The following is a 24957-nucleotide window of genomic DNA, read 5'->3' on the forward strand; positions in this document are numbered from 1 at the left end:
TTCGATACCAGTTTTATGAAATCCGTTTTAATAAGATTACATTATCTCAAAAAAACTATTTTTTAATGTTGATATTTATACAGACTCAAAGCCTCATCTCTTGAGCCACTGCACAAAGGAACAAAATATATCCAACACAATAAATAAATAATTTTAATAAAGTTCAAATTGTTTTCAGTTTACACATCTGTTAGGCTACGTTTACATTAGTGCGTGTTCATTTTAAAACACATCATCATTTCTAGGTTGTTAAAGACTTCAAGAAATTTAAAATCTTCATCCACTTTCATAAGTGGGTGTTTTATTTTCTTTCACCATATGTTTTATTGTTATTAAATTCTGGTGTAGTATGTCTAATTATTTGAATGCATAAAAACAAAATTCTGTGTTCTGTATCTAGTTTTCAAATGATGACATAAAACATTAATTTAATTTCTTTAAATTAATGAAAATCAAAGTTTATTTATTTTGGCAAACAAAGGGGGTTTACTATTAAAATAAAAAAAAATGAATAACTGTTGTGTGATCATTACTAAAAAAAATTATAAAGTTTTAATAATTTTAATAGTAGCCTAGTAGTAGCAGTATGTACTCTCTGCTGAACAATATTAATTTATTTCTGCCGCAGTGTCTTCCAAGTTAAACCGAACTTTTATTTTGAGGGTTGCCTGGAATACCTTTACAGTTCTGTGTGTATATGATATGACGCAAGTTTTACTCAAATCAAACGGTAAAATGCTCATGAAGTGACTCTCACAGCAGTTCTGGAGATGTTGTTCATGTGTTTATGTCCTCATTTAGTGAGACGGCAGACGCTGAAATCACCGCGAGCGTCACGCGAGCTTCAGTCTGTGTATAAACAAACCGCAGTTTGTTTTTTATACGATATAGAGAGCAGACTGCTCCGTGCGCTTTCGAAACGCTCTCGCGGATGCCAAACACTGATCAATCAGCGCCGCGTCACTTGTAGTCAAACACACCTAGTGCTGCAGGATTATTGGCTCACTGACGGTGATGAGATTGACCCCTTAGGTATCGAAATTTGGTACCGAACGACAAGACGTTTTTCGATACTCTGTGGTATCGAGGCAATTCAGTCGGTGCCTAAAAAGTATCGAACTCGATACCCAGCCCTACACATTAGAAATCCAAATGCAACACAAACGCTGCGCTCTAACCAGGAATGACATAAAATGCCAAAAGCTATATTATTCATGTAAATTGATGTTTACAAAAAAGTTTTTTTGTCCTAAAAAGCTGAGATTGTAACAAACGCCAAGACAGCCTCTCAGTTTTTGGTTGCATTTCTACATTGTCACACAGAGTAGCCCTGTCCACGATGAAATCTCATTGGTCCAAAATCCAGCTCCACATGCACGTCAGATATCTTCATAGTTTTGCATTGATGTACACAATAGTAATTTGAAGTGCTTTACATAAAAATGTTTATTTTTTTTAAATCCTAAAATAATTATAACAAATGCATAAGACATTAAATTAACAAAAATATTGAAAATTTATTAAAAACAAATACGACAAGATTATACAGTGCAATAAAAACAATGTAAATGATAATTAAAATCTCTTTCATGTTGGTCATTATAAATCAGTTTTGTTCTGTCATCATTTAGCCACTCTACTGTTCCAAACCTGTATGGTTTTCTTCTATGGAATATAAAAAAACACATTTTGCAAAATGTGTGTGTGTGTGTGTGTGTGTGTGTGTGTGTGTGTGTGTGTGTGTGTGTGGAGGGGCGGTTCCATTCAGTGGAAGTCAGTGGTCATCAGGACAGTTTGGTTACCAGCATTCTTAACGATATCTTCTTTTAGATTCCATTGAAAGAAAGTAATTTTTGGGTGAACTATCCCTTAATGGCTGTAATTTCCAACAACAGTTCAGTCATTCTCTGGTTTGCCACATAGTGACAAAAGTGATGTTCACAAATTTTTGACTCGGCACAGCTTATGTTTTCAATCGTGATGAACAGAGGTGCGTTTCATTCAGTCAGAAGAGAGGAGATTGCAGCTGAGTGACAGAGCAGTGCTGGGGCTGTGTCACGATCCGTTCGTCTGCGCGGGAGCTGTCACTCTGCTGTCAGTGGACTATGTGTTCATACACACACAAACAGAGCTCTGTGCTCCAGGCTCGACCCAAACACACACTCAGACAAGGTCCTGATTCAGCGCAGCCAGCGTGCTTTTATTTTGGCGTACTCTTTTCTCTTTCTGTCTCCCCTCTTTTCTTTTTTTCCCCCTCGTCTTTTTTAACAACTCAGAAAATCTGACGCTTTAGTCGTGTGTGTCTGAGCGCCTCAGCTGTATGGTAATCAAGCCCAGACAGGAAAATGGCCGCCTTCTTTGGTTGGCACCCCCCTCTCCTCCACCCCTCTTCTGCCACAGACAAAGAGTTGTTTGGACACCTGTTGAGAGTGGTGCTGAGATTAGAGCGTGGGGGAAGGGGTTTGGGCCTGGGCGGCACAGGGGTTAACAGAGGCCAACAGTGACTTAGGAACGCATTCCTGAAGGAAAAGGAGGGAAAGACCTCTCCCCCATTTCTGTTCCTTTCTCTTCTTTCGCCATGACTCCCAAATGTGGATCCTCAAAAAGGAAACTAGATCGCGGGCGAACATGTGCTCCCGCCTGCTGTGGCAAGGGTGGAAGGAAGAGAGTTGGAGGGGGGGCTGCAGTGGTTTCTTCTCCATTGCGTCGCTAATCGCATGGCAAGACGTTGATCAAATCCAGATGAGTTTGGAAGCCACCAGTGACGAATGCTGGTCAAACTGTCATTTGATGTTCAGCATGAAAGGGCAGATTGTTTGTTGCCGTATCCATATGTGAATAAGCCATTTTGTTTTGATGGAGGGTTTTCAACATATAAATGCTGACAAATGATGTCTGGGTGACTATTTCAAAAATTGTACAAAAAAAAAAAGATCTTTCAAGTCAACTTTAAAAATCTAAATTAATTTACTTTGTTAAAACACATTTCTGGTCTTACTGTGCACTATGCAGCAGTATATGGTTTTTCTAGCGGAAAATTTCTTTTTCGTAACTTGTATAAAAATATATCAAACACTTGGTGTCAGTAAGATTTTTTAATACTTTATTTATTTCTTTAATCGAAAGGACACATTAAATTGTTCAAAAGTGACAGTAAAGACATTTATAATTTTACAAAAATTGTCCATGTCAAATAAATGAAGTTCTTTTGTACTTGGAATTCATCAAAAAAAATCCTGGGGAAAAAAAATCAATCACAGTTTCCACAAACATATTAAGCAGTGCAACTGTTTATAGCATTGATAATAATAAGAAAAGTTTCTTGAGCACCAGATCAGCCTATTAAAATTATTTCTGAAGGATCATGTGACACTGAAGGCCGGCTGCTAAAAAATTCAGCTTTGCCATCACAGGAACAAATTGCATTTTAAAATATATTCAAAACAGTTGTAATAATTGTACTAATTTTACAAATTGTTATAATTTTACAGTATTATGGTTTTTACTGTATTTGTGTTGCAGCATCCAGTCCAATGTTATTTTACAATCAACTTGCCTCTCAAAGTATAGACGTACGCTTTCAAATTGGAAACAACATGAGAGTGTTTTTTGGTGGAACAGAGCCAGAACTCAGGACTGAAGTGCCGCGTGTCTCTCTGAGCACAAATTTGGGGCTGTGAAGGTCGTTCTTTGTAGTGTGAATACCACTCAGTTCTTCAGAGGGGAGGTCACACTCTACAGTAGGAACACAGAGACTCTCTCCTCTTTGAAGTCCAAGATCTGTCTCTTCCCCGATTTAATGTAAATCACTTTTGTTTTCTCTGCACTGATCAGATGGCTTCAAGATCAGAGGGACTCTTGATGTTTTGCTCTGTTCTCTGCCTCATGTATTTATGGCTATCTGTTCTGACAGGGCTCTGTTCACCGTGAAGAGACCGTCAGCCTGAACAACAACCACGGCGGCCTGCAGGCCAACGCCGGTCCCACCTCCAGCGCGGAGCTCAACCACCAGGCAGAAACATTCAGAGGTTGGAAGCTTTTTTTACATCACTTTATTTTCAGTTATTGTTTTGTTTTTGCATTGGTTGTGTTTGCCTCTTCAGTTAAGATTCATACACAGTTTTATGACCTTACAACAAGTCTCAAAGCGCTACATTTTAGAGGTTAAGTGTTTATTTTAAGTAACTGTGTACTTTTTTGTGTTTGACAGGACTCGCTAGTGCTCTGGCCAGTCAACTTGCTCCTTCTCTGGACCTGAAGCTCGAGAATCAAGAAAAAGATGACATGCATGATAACCACTCCTCTGACGACCTCAGATCAGACGACGAGAGTGAAAAAAGGGATATGAAGCAGAATCGGGGAAGCACTAGACCGAGGCAAGGCAACCACTCATCGAAGTGTCCTTCAGCACTTCAACATTGACCTCAAAGACAGTGAATGAAATATTAGCACAGAGCACCACTTCTATTTACTTGCCTGAAATGAAATGTGACATCAAGCACATACTGTATACATTCAGGTTCATCCCTCCATCTTGTCTGACAGTTGTGAATTGTTCTGCAGCAGTGTCAATGAAGATGAGGATTTGAACCCCGAGCAGAAGGCAGAGCGTGAACGTGAGAGGAGGATGGCCAACAACGCCCGTGAGAGGCTGCGAGTCCGGGACATCAACGAGGCGTTCAAAGAGCTGGGCCGCATGTGTCAACTGCACTTGAAGAGCGAGAAGCCTCAGACCAAACTGCTCATTCTTCACCAGGCCGTCGCTGTCATTCTCAGCCTCGAACAGCAAGTCAGAGGTCAGACATTGTCCAGCACAATACAATTATGTCATGTTTAAATAAGATCTGTCAGTCAAATATAAAATATTTAATCACAATTAATCTTTTTCATTCAGAAACATTCTGATCTTTTTTTTTTTGGGGGGGAAATGTAAAAATAAAGAAATGTGATAACAGCGTTAACAGCATCAAACTAATTTAAGTAATTCTATACGACAGCCTGTTAGGTTTCTAGCCTTTGATCAGACCTTTTTTTATGGGTATATACTGTCTTTACTTCACAAGCTACATGTGCAAAAAAGAGAAGCTTTATTGTTGTCAAATGATCAAAGACATTTACAAGTTATTGTTCATGCAGTGCATTGAAAAAAATCCAACTCAACCAGTTCTCTTTTTGTTTTCTGATACGGTAAAGTATCCTGTTGTGGCGTGAGAAAGCATGAGTGAACTGTATCAGTGTACCAAACTGAATCGCAAACAGTTGCAGACCTTTTGACTGATTAGATCAATAGTTATTAATTCACAAATATGGCATCGCTAGTTCTGATTCTAAACAGACACATCATGATATACTGAAATACTATCAGGAAATATGATTCTCAGGTCAGTATGGTAATCTCCACTCTCAGGTTTATCAGTAATGTTTTACTAGGGCCCCTGGCAACAGCCCTAATTTATATTAATCAGATTAACAGATCTCAGAGAGCTGGTTTTATAAGGCAATGAAAGCTCTATAAAAGTGTTATGATTACTTTTTTCAGTATTGCTTTATACACAATGATGAGATAATATGAATTCTCTTGTGTGCAGAGAGGAACCTAAACCCCAAAGCAGCCTGCCTTAAGAGGAGGGAGGAGGAGAAGGTGTCAGGGGTTTCAGGTGACCCCCAGCAAGCCCACCCGCCTGTGCACCCGGGCCTCACAGACACATCCAACCCCATGGGCCATCTGTGAATAGCCAGGTAAGCACTGTCAGCTCCACACAGAGATGTAAAACAGGCAGGTGGTTAAAATACGACACCACAAGCAAGATTCTTAGCTTTGCTGAGACACAAGCTCTGCTCCAAAACCTAGTGAGCTCCATCCTTTCTTGCATTTACATTGGAAATGCACCCGGTGCCTTAAACTAGGTTTTGGACTGCATTCACTGACCTAGACTTTATAATAAGGTTTTTATTATTACAATTTAAAAATGATAAAACTTCTTGTTTTAAAATACAATTTATTCCTGTGATGACAAATGCCGTCATTACTCCAGCCTTCAGAAATTATTCTAATATGCAGATTTGATTCTCAAAAAAACATTCTTTGATGAATGGAAAGTTCAAAAGCACAGCATCTATTTGAAATATAAATGTTTTATAACATTATAGATGTCTTTATTGTCAATTTAATACATCCTTGCTGAATGAAAGTATTAATTTCTTTATAAAAATCTTACTAAGCCCAAACTTTAGAACGGTACTGTATATACACTTGAGAGAGTGAATTGAGTGTCAGTACAGTGGGTCATAAGCAATGTCCTTATCTTTCCCTCACTTTCAGATCAAATGGATCCCGATGGTGTGTGTTAGACAGAGTCGGTGACCTTGCTTTCCACGGGCGGACAGGACTCACAGTTTGTGACACAAATTTGAAAAGACAGACCACTCGAAGCAAAATTCCACCGTTAAGCAATCCTGAGCTAGAAGAAAACTGGCAAGTGCCCAGCTCCCTGTGAAGACATCCCATATCGATAAGCAACTTTCTTCCCACCAGAGAAAAAAAAAATATCACGCATAAAAACCCCTCAGCACATATCGCTGTCTGCAAGCCGTGTGCCACAGCTGTACAATCAGAGACTGTCGCCACCCCCCCCCACCCTGTACGTGGAAGTTGCCTTGTGCCTAAACTGAATTGACGAATGCATTGTAACAGCAATTTGTTCTTTTCTTTTCTTTTTTGTTTGTTTATTTTGTTTCCTATTTATTATGTTACTGAGCTGTAAGTCTATGTTTAAAGGGAAAGTTCTGACATTGCTATGAGAAGCTGGTGGCGTTTCAGTAGATCTGCAGTTTGTCCGTCACATCAGAGTCGTGTGCTGTCCGCAGCCTCGCTCCTGTCGGTCTGTGGTGGAAGGGCCTCTCCGCTCAGACATCCGCTCGATCAGATTAATATATATAGATCAAATTCCATGCCCTCGTGAAAGGATCTGATGGCTCCCTGTGTCTAAAAAGAAAAGGAAAAATAAATAATATATTATTTATATTTATCATACATTCATTCCACAAATAACAGCATGAGAAACCAAAACTACCTAATTCTTTATTATGTATGTTGATAGTGTAGCTCAGAGTCCTCGTCACAGACAGAAAGTTATGAGTGAGGCGAAATAGGATCAGCCTCTGCATTTTGACCGGATTCCCTGTGTCGTGGAGACGATGGTGGAACGGCAAACTCTGGCTTTACTGAAAGGTCAAAGGTCAAACACAAGCTGACATGTTTATACTCATTAGTGAGCAGTACAGATACGGAAAGCAGAACGTTACAAAACCCCAGCATTCCCTTCATATTTCTTAGTGTCTTAAACGGGAAAGGGGACGCAGTCTCGTCCTTTTGATTCCTTTGCCATATAGTGTTAAAGGTAAAGTGAAAGACGTGTTTCTGATTCAGTTTGTTTGTATTCAGACGTTACTTTATTTGGTCGAAGAGCCGTGGTTATGTCGAGGGCATCTGTACTGAGGAATCTCTGTTATACCGCAAGATATACATTGCACTGTTGGAAAAAGAGTTGGATTTAAAACGAAGACCATTCATTCACCTGGCCTGAATTGAAGTTTTGTTTTATGTTCTTTTGTTTTTCTAAAACCATTAACATTTTTTTTTTTTTTAAAAGAGAAAAAAAAGTAACCACATGTTATATGTTTGTTTGTAATTGTATACAAAGCATCTCTCTAGGCTTCATAGAAAAAGCGTATATTTGTTGTGTGAAAATAGAAGGATGTTCTAAGTTACTTAGAATGGCTTTGTCTTTCCCCTCATGCATTGAAGTACTTGATACTTGATCAGCAGAATGTGAGCGCAATGTCTGTTCGAAAAAAAAGAGAAGCTCTATGAATTAAAACGCTGTGAAGCATCAAAATCAGCAAACAGTGGAAATGATGAACAAAGCTAGTTTGGATCAGGATTTTTCTCTGCCATTATTTGTTTTCTTTGTAAATGTGAAGAGAGCGTTTTGTTTTATAATGTATGAGTTTTTCTTTAAGACCAAAAATTTTAATTTTTTTAATTTTTTTTAAACCGTCTTGCTTTGGATCTCTTTTTCTGCCCTGTCTGCTTGTCTTCCATGCGTTCACACCATTGAAACAAGATTCTCATATGAACCACTCTCTCGAATACAAAGAACAAAGCTTAAGGAAATCTTTCAGAATATCAGCATTATTTTCTTTCTTTGTTTTTCTTCTTTTTCTTTGCTTTATGGAGAATTTCCTTCCTTAAAAAAAACTATTGTGAAATCCACTAGTCTTTGTGGCCTTGTTATACATTTCAGTATTCAAGAGCTTGTATTTTTGCCGGCTGAAAATTAATCGAGGTTGTGAGTCATGTCTTTGTCTTGTTTTGTTTTCCCTGTTTTTTTCCCCTTTTCCTTTTTTTTTCTGTGTTCTGTTTTTCCTCTGTTGAATATGTTAGGTTTTGCTGTATGCCCTGATGCTTTCCCTCATAACAAAAAAAATATGAAAAAGGATAAAAAAAAAACATTTGGCTTATTTTTCACTATAGTTTGTCTTTTATACAATAATATTGTAAGAACATTTCTTGAATTCTAAATATTACTCTTTCTAGATTTTTGAAATCAAAAGTTTTGAGTAAAAAGTTTCTTACTTTATTTTACTATATTAGATAGTAAAAAAAAATGTACGGTTATTTACCATAACCTGTCCATTATTATAAAAAAGATTATCGATAGCATCTTAAGAACATAAGTAGAATTGTAGCTCGCAGTCTAGTACGTATGGGGTATTGTACGAGCTCGATGTGCTCTCCATCTCTGTCTCCAGTCTGCATTGTTGGTTGATGAACGATTTGTACCCATGTCAAAATTCAAGGTATTGTCAATGCACTTCAGAAAACCAGCAGTAAGAAGTCGAATTCTTTTTTTTTTCTGTCTCTGTAACAGAAAACACAATATGTATATAACATTTATGTAGCAATAAATGTGCCATCTTTTTTAACTCTATTGTATGTGCCTTTATTTCATTCTTTCAGCATTTGGTTTTTATCGTCTCAGCATTTGGTTTTCATCTACAAGTTCATACAGCAAAAGCGGATTAATATATGTAACTTAATTTCACTCGTATCTGAATTATTGAGTCAAAGCTTGGCATTACGTCTACTGGGCTTTTCAACGGATTTTGGACATATACAGGTGCTGGTCATAAAATTAGAATATCATGAAAAAGTTGATTTATTTCAGTAATACCATTCAAAAAGTGAAACTTGTATATTAGATTCATTAATCACACACAGACTGATATATTTCAAATGTTTATTTCCTTTCATTTTGATGATTATAACTGACAACTAATGAAAGTCCCAAATTCAGTATCTCAGAAAATTAGAATATCAATTAAGACCAATGCAAAAAAAATATTTTTAGAAATGTTGGCCAACTGAAAAGTATGAGCATGAAAAGTATGAGCATGTACAGCACTCAATATTTAGTTGGGGCTCCTTTGGCCTGGATTACTGCAGCAATGCGGCGTGGCATGGAGTCGATCAGTCTGTGGTACTGCTCAGGTGTTATGAGAGCCCATGTTGCTCTGATAGTGGCCTTCAGCGCTTCTGAATTGTTGGGTCTGGCGTATTGCATCTTCCTCTTCACAATACCCCATAGGTTTTCTATGGGGTTAAGGTCAGGCGAGTTTGCTGGCCAATCAAGAACAGGGATACCATGGTCCTTAAACCAGGTACTGGTAGCTTTGGCAGTGTGTGCAGGTGCCAAGTCCTGTTGGAAAATGAAATCTGCATCTCCATAAAGTTGGTCAGCAGCAGGAAGCATGAAGTGCTCTAAAACTTCCTGGTAGACGGCTGCATTGACCTTGGACCTCAGAAAACACAATGGACCAACACCATCAGATGACATGGCACCCCAAACCATCAATGACTGTGGAAACTTTACACTGGACCTCAAGCAACGTGGATGATGTGCCTCTCCTCTCTTCCTCCAGACTCTGGGACCTTGATTTCCAAAGGAAATGCAAAATTTACTTTCATCAGAGAACATAACTTTGGACCACTCATCAGCAGTCCAGTCAAGATGCTTCTGACGCGGTCTCTTGTTCAAGAGTGGCTTGACACGAGGAATGCGACAGCTGAAACCCATGTCTTGCATACGTCTGTGCGTGGTGGTTCTTGAAGCACTGACTCCAGCTGCAGTCCACTCTTTGTGAATCTCCCCCACATTTTTGAATGGGTTTTGTTTCACAATCCTCTCCAGGGTGCGGTTATCCTTATTGCTTGTACACTTTTTTCTACCACATCTTGTCCTTCCCTTCGCCTCTCTATTAATGTGCTTGGACACAGAGCTCTGTGAACAGCCAGCCTCTTTAGCAATGACCTTTTGTGTCTTGCCCTCCTTGTGCAAGGTGTCAATGGTCGTCTTTTGGACAACTGTCAAGTCAGCAGTCTTCCCCATGATTGTGTAGCCTACAGAACTAGACTGAGAGACCATTTAAAGGCTTTTGCAGGTGTTTTGAGTTAATTAGCTGATTAGAGTGTGGCACCAGGGGTCTTCAATATTGAACATTTTCACAATATTCTAATTTTCTGAGATACTGCATTTGGGACTTTCATTAGTTGTCAGTTATAATCGTCAAAATTAAAGGAAATAAACATTTGAAATATATCAGTCTGTGTGTGATTAATGAATCTAATATACAAGTTTCACTTTTTGAATGGTATTACTGAAATAAATCAACTTTTTCATGATATTCTAATTTTATGACCAGCACCTGTATATATAAGCTTAAAAAATCTCATGTCATTCTAAACCTGTATGGCTTTCTTTCTTCTGTGGAACATAAAAGATTTTTTGAAGAATAATAATAACCAAACATTTCCCATTGACTTCCGTTGTATGGCCAAAAAATAATGGAAGTTAAAGGAAATCAAAACTATTACAAATTCATCAAATTACCTTTTTTGTGATGAGGGTGAGTAAATGATGACAGAATTTTCATATTTGTCTGGACTTTCCAATTAAGTCTATTTAAACAACTGCACAAACACTGTTCATTTGTCATATTTACTGTTAGTTTTCTTTCTAAAGCATTATGGAACCCTTCTCTGTTTTCAGTACAGTGTGAAAACACCCAATGCAATATTTAAAGGGGGAAAAGGAATTATTTTGCCTTTATAAAATAGTCTGTATAGCTTTTATTGTTTGAAAAATGTCTTTGCACTGAGAAAACATTTTCTTTTTAAAGTAATTCAGATTTCAATTGTAAGACTTCAACATCTGTCTTTAACTTGATTGAAAGACAAACATACTTTGCGTCTCTAGTGAATGATCATGGGAAAATAGCATTGGAGTATGACACTCTTTCATTGCGGGGAGTGTGCATATTCCCACGTATTCCCAGTGTTAATTGACTTTACTTCCTAATTAAATTATTTGTTTTTACCATTTCTGTGTCAGTTATAAAATATGGGAGCATCTGTTTTGTCCCAGTAGTGGTGAATGGTTTACAGCCAGAATCTTTCTGCGCAATGCAACTTCCAGCATACCTCATCAAACTCTAATAACAGTTCGCTGTTTATTTCTCCATTTTAAACTCATCCGTACATTTTTACACAATGACATCAGTCCTGGCTGTCCAATTAAAAGACTAAACTAAATCCCAGAACTCATCTCCTTGGCTTACACATCTGCCCTAAATTATGTCTCTGTACATGTGTGCAAGAGACACTTTCTCATTGGATTTGTCCTGCGCTGACAGGTTGGGCCCCAGATCTGCTGTGAGACAGGAACGGCACTGGGGAAGAGGTTGCTAAATGCTGGAGAGACCTTGGCCAATTCCTCATCTGGAGGCCGCTCCAACTCCGCTGGCTGGGTGGGAAGGCTTTGTCCCATTTCCTCCCTGTGTGTGTGTGTGTGCGACTGTGTCCATATTCCTTCCTGCCTTTATCAAAACCGTGCCCTGGAGTGTTTACTTGCGGTCAGCTAGAAAAATGGGCAATGTTTTATAAGCATGGGACCACCGTGTTTGCAAGCTGACTTCCTGTGGATCTGGCTGCCTGGGACAGCCCAGTGAGGGAGTGTCATGGTGGGCTTGCTGACAGGAGCATCTTGGCTTCTGCTGCTGGACCGCAAACAAGGATGTCTCAGGCTGACATGCATTTGATCATGATGTTCCTGCTGACTCTTTTCCTTTCAGTGAAATCGTTGTTGGGTTTACATTTAATGACCACGGTTAGGGTTCTGTGTACCAGACTTTTATATTTACCAGATTTAATATTTAAACTTCATGAACTGAATTCTTCTAAATAGGTGCTAATGCGATACTATTACTAACACTTGCTTAAATTACAGTATAGCCTACCAGTGCTGCAGTTCTGCTTATCAGCCAAACCATGGCCGCTAGACCAATTTTGTTCACTTGGTGTCCTATGACCTTTTTTAAGTGATGTATTTAATGTGAGAGTTGTTGAGAAACTATTCTTAACAAAAATGAATCTTGGATGAAAACTATCTTTAAATGTTGATATCCATTCCTTAAAATGGATATTTTGGTCTGTTCAGTGTCAGAGGTCTACATTTTTTGCTTAATCTGTTAAACTGATAATAAAAATATTTTTAATTCTAAACTAATTTTAATAAAAAAATTATGTTTGTATATCTGGATCTAGGCAAGCAACTTCATTATTTGTAACTGTTGCATGCAGTATTTCGGCATACAGTAGTTGTTTTCATGTTATTTATCTATTTTTACTATTTTTAGTGATGTGAACAGACAAATATAACATTTAGTCTGAGGTCGATGATCAACATTTTCCGATGGCTACACATTAGTTTAACTGACACTGGTTGATAGAAAAAAAAGCTTTATCTTATAAGATTTTAAGGCCAATTTTAAATCCAAAATGTGGTAGCTGAAACAAAATATTTGCACGTCTTATTAATGTAGCTAGTCTACTTTAGAGAGCGTTCACACAGGGCGCGTTCTTGCGTTTAAATACAGAAGTGGAGTAGAAGAAATCGCAGTCTCGAGACGCGCTTTTTAAAGAAAGCTTTAACTTGTCATGGCATCTTCAATACGAACCGCAAAACTCTAACAAAATAGAGGAAAGTGAGTCTTAATTCCTTTTTTTGTGAATTTTTTTTCCCACAAATTTTCACAATTTTTAAAGTGAAGAATTAAATATATAGCTGTTGTTTTGTATAATACGATTCAGTACAATAACTCTAATATATGTGTAAACTCTAAAAACGTTAAACTGAATGAAAGTACAAAGCCGTATGAAGAACACCCAGCAACGCCTCTCTATCGCTGGATCTCACCCGGATCCCCAAACGGGGACAGACAGCGCTCCCTGCTGAACATGCTGCAGGGATTTTAAATAGAAATTCTGTTGTGCTTCCCTGCAGCTCCACGGTCCTCAGCTACAAGACCGACTTCACCCACACAGAGAAATGAAAACACCGCAGACCCACGACAAAGGGTGGAGTCATCAGTAGCCTAGGCCTACTTACACTAGATACACACAAGTTGTTTTTTGCTCTTAGTTCTTGGGTTGGTCTGTAAGCACAAATGCAAAGTTTACAGGATAATTAAGTTCTGTTACTAACCAACTTAGCATACTAAAAGGTCTAGAAATGACATGAGGATGAGTAAGTGATGACAGAATTTTCATTTTGGGACACCTAAATTATGCACATTAAAACAAAACATAGTTGATGAAATGATTGCTTGTGAAGTTACCACCCCGTAGTGCTCCTCCAGTCGGTGACCCATTTATCTCCTCACATTAGGGAAAAGGGGAAGTGGTGTGTGGCCAATTATGGCGACCCATACTCAGAATTTGTGCTCTGCATTTAACCAATCCAAAGTGCACACACAGCAGTGAACATACACCCGGAGCAGCCCGGGGAGCAGTTGGGGGTCAGGCACCGAACCTCCAACTGCTCCCCGGGCGCCGCAGCATTGGCTGCCCACTGCTCCGGGTGTATGTTAAGGGTGTATGTTATATTAAGGAGGTTGACAGACATACATTTGGAGATATAATAGAAACACTTGGGGAAAATCTGGTTCTTTGTTTTCCCAAATGAGATCTGATGAGATGTTACCTGCACATGCACCCACAGAAATCAGCCAGTGCATCTTCACCAGTACAGTCATCATCAACATTTATGTTTTGTTGAAGCTTACTTTATTCAGTGGTAATTTAATTTAATCAGGTAGGTTTATTTTAATTCTTCTATTAACATTACAGTTTTCTAACAGTGTGAATACACTAGGGTGTGTTAAAGTGTGTTTGGCATCACTGTCATTTGCATAATGTAAATCTGCTGTCAGTGTTCTATCACTAGATGGCGCTGTCAGTCTAAACAGCTGTCAGGGCATCGTTTAGTCAGTGATAAGGAAAATTACATCAGTTCATGTTATTGCGTATTCATAATGCTTGACATTTTTTTAAATGGTTTTATTACTTATTTTATTGTAGCACCAATACAAACTCTCAACAAAATTATCTTATGATGATGATGGTGGTGATGATGGGGGAAATCAGTAGGTACATTAGCCCATAATAATTTGAAAAATTAATAAATCTTTCACCCAGCATTAACAATACACAAATGATAGGCTGTGGAAACCATGTGGAATAAACTATATATATATATATATATATATTTTAAATGAAAGATGAATAAATAACCACATTTGATTATTTCTCTAAACGTGTAATATTTTCCCACAACTTGTGTATTTTAATTTGTAAATTATTATTATTATTATTACTTTTTTGTTTTGCTTTGTACTTGACAAGTTCAAGTAATTCATAAATATTTTATGATGATTAAACAGATGCATAGCTACATATCAAAGACGGACATCCTTCCGAAGATTGTTCCCCGACATAACAAAAAAATAATAAAAAAAAGGATTTTAGCACGAATAGAATGTTTTTGAATTATTCGTTTCATGCTATGTAATACAATGTTAGGGTATTGAGGGTTTACAATTTTTTTTCAATACTGAAAAATCAAGGGATCATCTTGAAAATGGCCCATACTTTCTCTATCCTGTTATAATAATTCATTATCACACGAAAACCTTTGATTTCACCGATACTGGAAGCGCAAGTGCTTGGATGGCCTACACCCAGTTTCTGCGCATTGTGTCTTGAGATCAGGTGAGAAGCGACATGCGCTCGCTCGTCGGAGTCCTGTGGAGCAGATCAGCTGATCGTGCATCAGGCTGCAGCTCTGGGTGGAGTGAGTGATGGGGTGTGGGCGGGGCTTTGCGCTCTTCTATTACCCCAGTGCGTGAAGTAAAACTAGTCTGAAAACAAGACGTGCAACAAGTGACTTTGACCAACTGAGAGGAGATGGAGCTTTCGCTTTGTGCCACAGATGTTTACAGATCTTGATCAGCAAATAAACGCTTAATTTTAGGATAAACGACAGACAGCGGTAAGTGCTGATTTTGGGTTTTGTTTCTATTAGTGTGCGAATCTTTGCTGTTCTAGAGGCATTTGGGCAATATGGTAGTGGGTAAACTAAAGTTTATTAGAAATTGAAATTAAAGTTTATAAACTTTAATGAGCACCTAAACATGAACACCTAAAAACCAAACTATATTATTAAACTGCACCTGCAGTGCTTGGAGCATCTGTTAGGATGATTGTTTGGTATTAATTACGCAAAATATTAATTAGCATGCAGAAAGCAATTCAACAAAAATAAATAAAACTTTTGGCTCAACCATTTGCATTGTTTTAGATGCATAGTGTATAGAAATGCAACCCCAAAAATAAATAGTTGCATTATTCAGTATGATTAGGTTTGCAGTGTAGTGTAAACCAAAATGTATATTAATTCACTTATTTCAAAACATGAAATTAATCTGTTCTAACAGTACAGATGTAAGTAAACGCAAAGGAAAGATGGCTGAGTATTCCTGTTATCCCTCCTGACAGAGTTATGGTGTTTGCTCTGTCATCTAAAGAATAATTATCCATAAACCTTATTGTTGGACATTTTTTGTTGATGCTGTAGCCATGTTTTTGGTCTAGATCAGGGCCAAAGTTTAGGAGTTGGTAACGAGAGTTAAACTTAAGACAGTTTCACCAGAAAAACTTTGTTTTGAGTTTCCCTGGAAGAGGAATGCCTTGCTGCAAGAGTTGGCCCAGTCTGAGTTTGCTTCCCTGTCAGAGCTACACATTTCTAGTGGGCACAATGAGAGGAAAGGAGCTACATTAACACCATTGAGTCCCTCTGCACATAGTACATGTGATACAGGAGCTGAAAGAGGCTATTGTGTCATATCCTTTTTTCTGCAGCAGAGCTCTGTTCCTTGTGGATAAGGGGGCTTGCCGCTTTTTAACATGCCCTTATTGTTCTTTCTCATCCCCCTCTATGGAGCTGGAAAGTTTGAGTCTCTTCTGTTCTCTTGAGTGTGTCGGACGATGAGAAGAACTTTCCTTTTTGGCTTGTTTGTTTATGATGTTTTTGTAGTAGTTTTTTATCCTCAAGACTTTAGGTCTTCCAATCTTATTCTTTCAACCTGTAGTCTCTAGTGTCACCTTCATTCTTCATTGAACGGATTCTTTACTTGCCCATTGAAAATGAACCAATGCCGTCTTTGTTTTCTTCATTGTCAAGCCCTCAGGGATCTCACAGGTTGCATGCATCGTAATACACTGCATGCTTTGGTCATACCATTTGCTGTTGCAACAAAGACATCAATATGACTCATGCGATCTTTTGTTGTCTTTGAGGTGAAAGGATGTTATCAGTGGGGTCCAGAAGAAACTGATAATAGCCTGTTGCCTGGTGTGATGCCTGCAGTGGGGCGATATTTTTGCAGCTTTGTGTTTTGCCATTCCTGAGGCACAATACTGTTGCTCATTGCATATGTCGCTGAAATTCTTTAGACGTGATTGCACTGTCGAACATAGTATGAGTGCATCTGGGTGTTTTTGATTATTTGCAGTCAAAATTGGCAGCATTTTGAATACGTTGTACTCAAAGAACTTACTTTAATATACTTTAGTTTATTTCCATAAAAGATATGAGCTCTTGACAGACAATTTAGTCACCAGCTGTTTCAAGACAATTGAATACTAAATCTGACTTCCTCTGTTTTTTCCTCCTCTTATCTTTCTAACACAGCCCCCATACTGTACAGTGACTTTTTTTTTGCCAATGTTTGTTTTTGTTGAGATGTAATCTACATTGCACTTTCTGTTAGCTTTAGTCAGCAATGTCAGTGTGATTGAGATTATAAAGTCTGAAACTGGGCTGAAAATTACTTAATTTGCAGTTACTTAATTTTCTGCATGCTTTTATGTCATTATTGTACTGTTTGAAATGGCATCAGATATTGTAAGTCGTCATCTAACTCAAGTTCCTTCGAATAACTACAAAGACTGTGGCATGTGCCTGTGTCAATGTTTGTCTCAGAATAAATTCCAAACCCTGAGCAATGAATATGTTTAAAAGGCTCGAAAGGTCCTGTTTAGTCCAAACAACCTTTGTTTGTGGTGGAGGATCATGCTAAAATCTTTACTTTGACTTTGGTTTGAGGGAAAAAAAAGCTTTGCTTCCTAAAATTTGCACAGTTATCTTATTTTAAGTCTTAAAAAGATCAACTATATGGCATGAACAAATGCTGTCAGACAGTCTCATTGTGGTCTTTTAAAATTGCAAAGATAGCATGAGCATCACAAACTACTTATGTAATAATGAGATTATGGCTTTGTTTGCAGAAGTGAGCCGCTCCACAGAGAGGGATTTGGTTGTTTCTCTCAGTGTTCCTGATGGAGTCTTATAGAGTTAGCGGCATGCCAAACAATGGACTATCACAAGGCTATACGCAGCCTTCCCGCACAAGAGGCCAGACCAACGGTACTTATGGCCTCAGTATCAGAGTTCAAGGAATAGATGGACATCCCTATGTGGTCCTCAATAACCAAGATAGAGGTCCGAACCCCTATGCAGTTCCACAAAACAATAATGGATATATGGATTCTGAAAACCCGCTCAATTATGATGAATATGATTTCAAAGGAAGCCGGAAGAATCTTTCTGAAGACCCATATATGGATTTTATGTCTCCAAAGCTCCATGGAGGTCCTCACAATGGGACTTCTGATCCTAAGATGCAGTCCAGTCTGTTAAACTTCCAAAAGCATCCAGAGATTCTCAAGCCATATGATCCTGAGAGCAATACTCTCGATAGCTTTCGAAGTCTGCCTTCAGTTGAGAATCGAAATCCCTACCCAGGATCCCTACCCAGAGCCAACTCCCCAATTGTAAGCCAAGCCAGATCCTCCAGCCAAGTTCCAGAAGCATCTTTAACAGATGACAGGGGACACACCCAACCTCAACTTCGTCCCCAGACACTTCCGTTTTATGTCCAACCTCAAACCGGCCCAGCCAAAGACCATGTTCTGCCACAGCCTCAGGTCAAACCCGCTGTTCAAACACAACCTCAGGTTAAGCCACCATTTAAGACTCCAGTGCCCTACCAGACTCCGTCTCAGCCTTCACAACGCCTTCCAGTTCCTCAGCCATTTACAATAGCCAACAACCCCAATGACCAAAACAAGGCCTCTTCTAGACCTTCCAGCTCAGTAAGTAGCATAAACTCCAGTTTGGAACGAAGTCAACGTGAACCGGACGTATTGCCCTTACGCCGTGTTGACTCCAGTGGCCCGGTGCTGCAGTCTTCCTCCTCTCTGGGCTCCACTACACCAACTAAGGAAGACCAGTTGGACCAGCTTTATGCAGAGACTATCAACCGCCATGAGAACCGGCGCTACATCCCATTCCTGCCTGGCACGGGGCGTGACATTGATACTGGTTCAATTCCAGGTGTGGATGAACTCATCAAGAAGTTTGACAGCAAAGAGACACAGCAACGCAGGGGTCGGTCAGGGCGGAGAAATCGACTTAACCCAGAAGACCGCAAGCGTTCACGTAGTGTTGATAGCGCCTTGCCATTTGGTCTTGGGGGTGACTCTGATTACTTGGATGAAGTTAGTCAGAATCGAGGCAGGTCTACAGAGCATCTCCTTCGCCCGTCACTGCTCCTGCAGAAGGCTGCTGGAGTGAAGACCTCCCCCATGTCGCCAACTTCCACTGTCGGACCCAGGATTAACCTGAGAAACACAACACAAGTTAAAAGTGCTCCAGGCTCTCCACAAGGCACAGTCTCCAACTCTTCAGCTGCTATTTTAGGGTACAAGAATCCCCAGAGTCATCCCTCTGTAGCACCTGTAGAGAATAAAAATGAAGAGGCCAAACCATCACAGAGTATGAAGTGCCTGTCAAGTGTGAAAATGGGATCAATTTCTCGTCCCGCTGTCAATGGTAAAACATCAAGCACTGAAGTGGATGCTCAGGTAAGAACGCATAGTCTTCCTCTTTGCTATTCTGATATATTCCCACGGTTATGGGGTGACCAGTAATTTGAGATGTATTTTTTTACCCCCTTTTTTAATATTTTGCCCAGGTGACACCTGATCTTCTGAAAGGTCAAGAAGAGCTTTCACAACAAACAAATGAAGAGACTGCCAAGCAGATATTATTCAGTTACCTCAAAGATGGGTGGGTGCACTTTCCAAATTGTTTCATATGAATTTGCCATCAACAAATGTCAAAAACATTAACTTAAAATGTTTATTAATTGGCCAATGACAAATGAGAGTCCAATATAAGGAAAATCTACAATATAATGCATCTACCTTTTTTTTAAAGACATTTTAATGATTGAAGATTTAATGCACACACATTTATAAGAACTTTCAAAAACATTTCTCAATTGTTTTTTTATTATAAGTGGAAAAAGTGTGTATATACTATGTATATATAATATGCATATATCATACATATGAGGTTTTTAGAGTATTGTCATTTTATTGGAGCATTAATTTATCTTATTCTTATTGGTCTTAACAGACAGTCAAAAAGGTGTGCAGGGCTTCTCTGTACTATATAATTTCTACTATTTGTTATGTTCATGCTGGTTTCACCAGACAACATCAATCTGACACACTAAAGTTTCTAATAAATTAAAACCGTGACAATTGTGTCCTTATTGGTTTAGGGTTCTTTCCTACTTATTAGTGTTCACTCTTATTTTCTGAGAAGTGAGATTTTTCTTATAATTTAAGGTAGTTTCCACATAGTCTGACACATAATGATAACACTACAAGAATTTTACCTCCCCTACATTGATTTGTGTTCAGTAGAATCATCCACTAACAACTCGCACTCCCACACCTTTATCTCACCCTTTCAAGGAAAAAAAAACAGGTTCTTAATGTTCCTCCTCTAACATCTTACATCAAAATGGCAAGTCATTTAAAAAAAGCTGCTTGTTAGATGTTCCAAACCGTTCTTTGCCTCGCTGCCAACAACTCAAATCTGTTATTTTGCTTGGACTAAATTTCCACCCAAAACAGCACTGTTTCCTGCTCTCATCTAATCCTGCATGATCACTGCACAGCTTCAAACGCATGCTGTAGGTGCCCGACGGCCCAACCTGCTCTAGCGAATAGCTGAACCTGTGCCCTCCCTGAACTCCATATTCTTGATGGCAAAAGTTCCGCCCTTTCTGCATTCCTTATGTGCTGCATGGAGGGAGGTAAGAAGAGCGGATTATACACCAGTGTCTGTGAACCCTCTGAAGCCTTGCAGATATAGGATCAAATATCTTCTGGTCAATGGCAACCTTTAGAAACCAGCCCTACACACTAAGGTAGTGGTTAGTTACCTTTCAGAGGCACGTGCCATAGATGCACCAGAGTCGTGGTAGTTGTAATGGAGCAGAAATACATTTTCAGCAGTGTTGTGACATGACACGTCTATTGGTGACAGCAGCTTGCGTCAATAAAACCGTTAATGACAGTCCACTCTGTGGGAGGTGTGTGTGTGTTTGAAGGAGAGGCGGTGCTGGTCTGTTGGTTTCTCCTCTCTCTTTGTGAAATCTAATGATATGCTTTAATCTGTATATGCATGGCAGTAACCCAATGTTCTTTGCTTTTCCCTGATGCATCACTCGAGTCCCCTGGGAACGTGCGGGCTTCCTCATCCTTGCTCAGACACACATTCCCAGACATGTGACTTGTTAAAAGAAGGCCGTAATTAGGGTGGGCAGGTCATGAGGTGACACATCAAAGCTTGAGTACTCTGTACTCTCCACGCAGGCAAAGAGCCAGGCTTATTTTTACCCAGAAATATCAGGGATTATACTCTCTGATCCAGTCACTCACACACACACACACTCACACTATCAACACACATTTTGGCTCCGAGAAAAGGACTCTCAAACCATCTGAATGAATTATGAGCACTTGTGTCATGTTTTGCAGGAGCAATGATAACGATGACACCACCAAGAGGAAGGTCAACCTGGTGTTCGAAAAAATCCAGACCTTGAAGTCACGGGCCGCTGGGAACGTGCAAGGCGACAACAAAGTGAGCCGTTGTTGTGCATTGTAATTGGGTTCAACAAACAGCTCTAAGACTGTGAGCCTCTTATAAGAGAGACTTAGTCTATCTCTTGGAGAAAGTATAAAGGCTGACTGAGGTTATTTACTCAGCGAACAGCATAGTCATGGTTAATGTTTAAACATATGCAAGCAAATTCAGACAAGAACCTAGTCTTTTTTTACTTAATTTATTTTAAATTATGAACTTTTAACACTCACACCTACAAAATCATGAAATCTTGTATATGGAAAGACCAGCTTAGAGTGAATGAGCATTATAAATTCCTATCTTTTTGAAATATTTCTGATTAGAATAGAGAACAGAACCTGCTGTTTTTATTCAGCTTGCATGTGAATCTGTATTGAATCACTATCATATAGAGCTAAAAAGAGCTCTGTTGCTTGTAAACCTTCCTCTTTCAGTCTCCAGACCTTGCAGCCCAGGCTACAGCCCTTCATGAGCAGAAAGCAGAACTGGAAAAAGAAATCGCTGATCTTAAGAAACATCTTGAGGATGAAAGCAAGGTAACGGTGAAACCCTCTCTCTCTCTCTCTCTCTCTCTCCACTAATACCTCTGCAGCTTTAGCTCGTCAACTGTACCTTGGACCCCTGCTCTGTCTGTTTGGTCAATCTGTTAGAAGCTTCCGTGTTGAAGGAAAATCCCACTCCTATCACCCCTTAAGATCAATAATCAAATTAACCAATTACTGGCTTATTATAAAGACTGGGCCTTATATCCAAAAAAAGATGCCGAATGTCTCAAACAGTCAATGATGTTTACAGTTCAGTAAGGTTACTGTCATTTATTGTCCTTACTGTCATTTCTTATTATGTCTCTCTCTGCAGAAGCGCAGTGATCTGAGTGAGACTCAGCTAAAGGCGGGATCAGGAATGAAAGACTTGAGGAGAGAGCTGGACCAGAGTCAAGCCGAGTGCAGCAGACTGCGGAACAAGCTTAGTAAAACAGAGGCTGACCTGCGCACTACAGTGGAGGAGTAAGATACTGTCCTGTGGAAAGACTCACAATAATTATATAGAAAACTCACTAAAAATAGAACACCTGTAATTGACAAATTCAGTTAAAAGCTCATATGTTAAAATTCTAGCCTGCAAATTTTATATTTAAATCCATTCTGCAGAATTTGACCCCAAATTCAAAGCAGAAGTTGCTGGTTATGCTTATGAGATTCACTGTGAACTTTGGAGCAAAAGGAAAACATGCAGGTGTTGGCCCTGATGTGAATCCTTCTTGCGCTGTGAAAATCTACACTACCCTCAGATATGCAAGTTTCTGGGATTTCTCCATCCTGGCTCTAAGGTTGTCAAAATAAGTGTAAATTATCCTTTGTGACACCATGCTTTGAATTGGCAGGGGTTTATATGGACATGAGCTCAGCAGATTAACAGGCCTGTCTGCGTTGGCTCTTGTTTCAGTTCAGAATGCAGGTATTCTGAGTGTATTTGTGTGTGTATATCAGACTCTACCAGGTGAAAATGGAGAAAGAACAGTACCAGACTGAGATCCGAGACCTGCAGGACCAGCTCTCAGAGATGCACGATGAGCTGGATGGAGCCAAACAATCTCAAACAGACAGCACAGACAAAGAGGCCATGATGGAGGTACAGCATTAATACTTTTAATCAGCAAGCAGATATTAAATTGAACAAAAGTGATGGTAAAGATTTTATAATATTACACAAGACTTATAGTTCAAATAATTGCTGTCAAATAATTTTCTATTCATTAGGGAATCCTTAAAAACGTATCACAATTTTAACAAAAAATTAAGCAGCATAACTGTTTTGAACGTTGATAATAATAAGAAATGTTTCCTGAAATTTCCAAATCATTATAATGATTTCTGAAGGATCATGTGACAGGCTGGAGTAATGACTGCTTAAAATTCAGCTTTGCCATCACAGGAATAAAATATATTTAAATAGAAAACCAGTATTTTAAATTGTACTACTATTTTATAATATTGCAGGTTTTTACTGTACTTTAAATCAAATAAATAATGGAAAATCGTACTGATCCCAAACTTTTGAACAATAGTGTAACTTCTGTAATATATAATGGGAAGCTGTATATTTCCAATTCAAATCTTACTCTTCAGTAATCTGTAGCATAACAGATCCAGCTTTGCATATTCAAAATAATTAAGACTTGAAACTGATGGCAGAACTTCTAACATTGTACTGTCCTTTCTAGGACTTCATGCAACTGAAGCTAGACCTCCAGGAGCTGCTTCTAGCCAAAGAGGAGCAGGAGGAGCTGCTGAGGAGGCGTGAGAGGGAGCTGACCGCTCTCAAAGGAGCTCTGAAAGAGGAGGTGGCAACTCACGATCAGGAGGTGGATAAACTTAGGGAGCAGTATGAAAAGGAGATCCGTAAGATGCAAACAGCTGTGGAAGAAGCCAAACAGGTGATTTTTTTTTTTTTTTTTTATCTGCCTTTTACGTTTTTAACCAAAACACCTCGCTAATAAATCGTTTGTGTGATGTTAGAAACCATGTAAACATTTCCTGATCCTATTCCCTCTCTATCTCCCTATAATTTCCTGTCCTCACTAAAAGTGCCACGTAGCAAAGGAAATATGAGGTTTGAAGTATTTTTATGCAGATTTAGCATGCAAGCATAGATTAGACACACACATGTACTATTTGTCAAATGATACAACATAAATATTTTGTCACAATATTAAAATTATGATTTACGCTTTTTGACTTGTTTTGGAAACGCTTTCATCTTCAGCCATGTCATCGGTTTTCATAAGAATTGAGTTCCTAGCAATTTCCAGTAGTTGACCATGATTATTTTGTTCAGATGAGGGCAAAACGGATGACAGAATCCCCAAATTCTGAAGAGACGCATACAGTAAGGGCAGCATTAAAGACATAGCGAGTTACAGAATAGAACAAACAGGAAGAAAAGTAATGAAAGAGGTAGTTTGTGTACAGATAGGTGTCCACAGGTGGCTGAAACTGCTTTAGCCTGCTTCTTAGCTCACTTCCTTTCTGCAACAAAGGGACGTCCTGTCCAGAGGAGGCCATTGTTGTCTCAGTTTAGATGTATTTTAAAGGAGTAAACCAACAAAGTGCTTAATCTTGGTCAGGTGCCACAGTAAACCTGTGCTCATTGTGCTTATTTTCGAAATAGCTGCACTATCGGATGCTGGGAGAATAGTGGATGGTTTTGTCCTTGGACCTTAGAGAAGTGGACAAAGAGACAGATTATGGACATTGGCTTTCTGGGTATCTTAGCGAGCAACCAAGCCATCGGGCTCAACGAGTATTACCGTGCGCCTCTTCTTTATGGTGTTAGTGTTGATGGGAAGGCCCCATGTGGAGGAACACTGAAGGGTGAAGCACTAAATGGAGTTTAGCGCTGCTTAATTGCAGTGGCAGGCTGTCACTAATCTAATGAGTCTCTGATGGGGTGGTTAGCTGGTCTTTCTCTCTCTTTCTTTGAAAATGAATGA

At 39.0% G+C, this 24957-nt stretch overlaps 2 protein-coding genes across 6 annotated transcripts in view; both read left to right on the top strand.

Moving 5' to 3' along the window:
- The window catches only part of LOC306870960 (transcription factor 12), a 110901-nt gene extending 101915 nt beyond the window's left edge, over positions 1-8986 (top strand). For all 5 annotated transcript variants that reach the window (XM_079418574.1, XM_079418576.1, XM_079418578.1 and 2 more), the window contains 5 exons: positions 3914-4028; positions 4211-4376; positions 4564-4796; positions 5589-5739; positions 6323-8986. In XM_079418574.1, the coding sequence (XP_079274700.1) occupies positions 3914-4028; positions 4211-4376; positions 4564-4796; positions 5589-5731 (657 nt within the window). In that variant the 3' untranslated portion in view covers positions 5732-5739; positions 6323-8986. The remainder of the gene's footprint in view (positions 1-3913; positions 4029-4210; positions 4377-4563; positions 4797-5588; positions 5740-6322) is intronic.
- A 6329-nt stretch (positions 8987-15315) lies between these two features.
- LOC306874387 (cingulin-like protein 1) overlaps positions 15316-24957 on the top strand; it is a 30540-nt gene continuing 20898 nt past the window's right edge. Inside the window, exons 1-8 of the mRNA XM_079424394.1 lie at positions 15316-15449; positions 17747-19384; positions 19495-19589; positions 21356-21461; positions 21899-22000; positions 22323-22471; positions 22955-23096; positions 23689-23901. Coding sequence (XP_079280520.1) covers positions 17798-19384; positions 19495-19589; positions 21356-21461; positions 21899-22000; positions 22323-22471; positions 22955-23096; positions 23689-23901 — 2394 coding nt within the window. The 5' untranslated portion in view covers positions 15316-15449; positions 17747-17797. The remainder of the gene's footprint in view (positions 15450-17746; positions 19385-19494; positions 19590-21355; positions 21462-21898; positions 22001-22322; positions 22472-22954; positions 23097-23688; positions 23902-24957) is intronic.

This window comes from Barbus barbus (assembly GCF_936440315.1).
Source record: "Barbus barbus genome assembly, chromosome: 1".
In the NCBI taxonomy this organism is placed as follows: domain Eukaryota; kingdom Metazoa; phylum Chordata; class Actinopteri; order Cypriniformes; family Cyprinidae; genus Barbus; species Barbus barbus.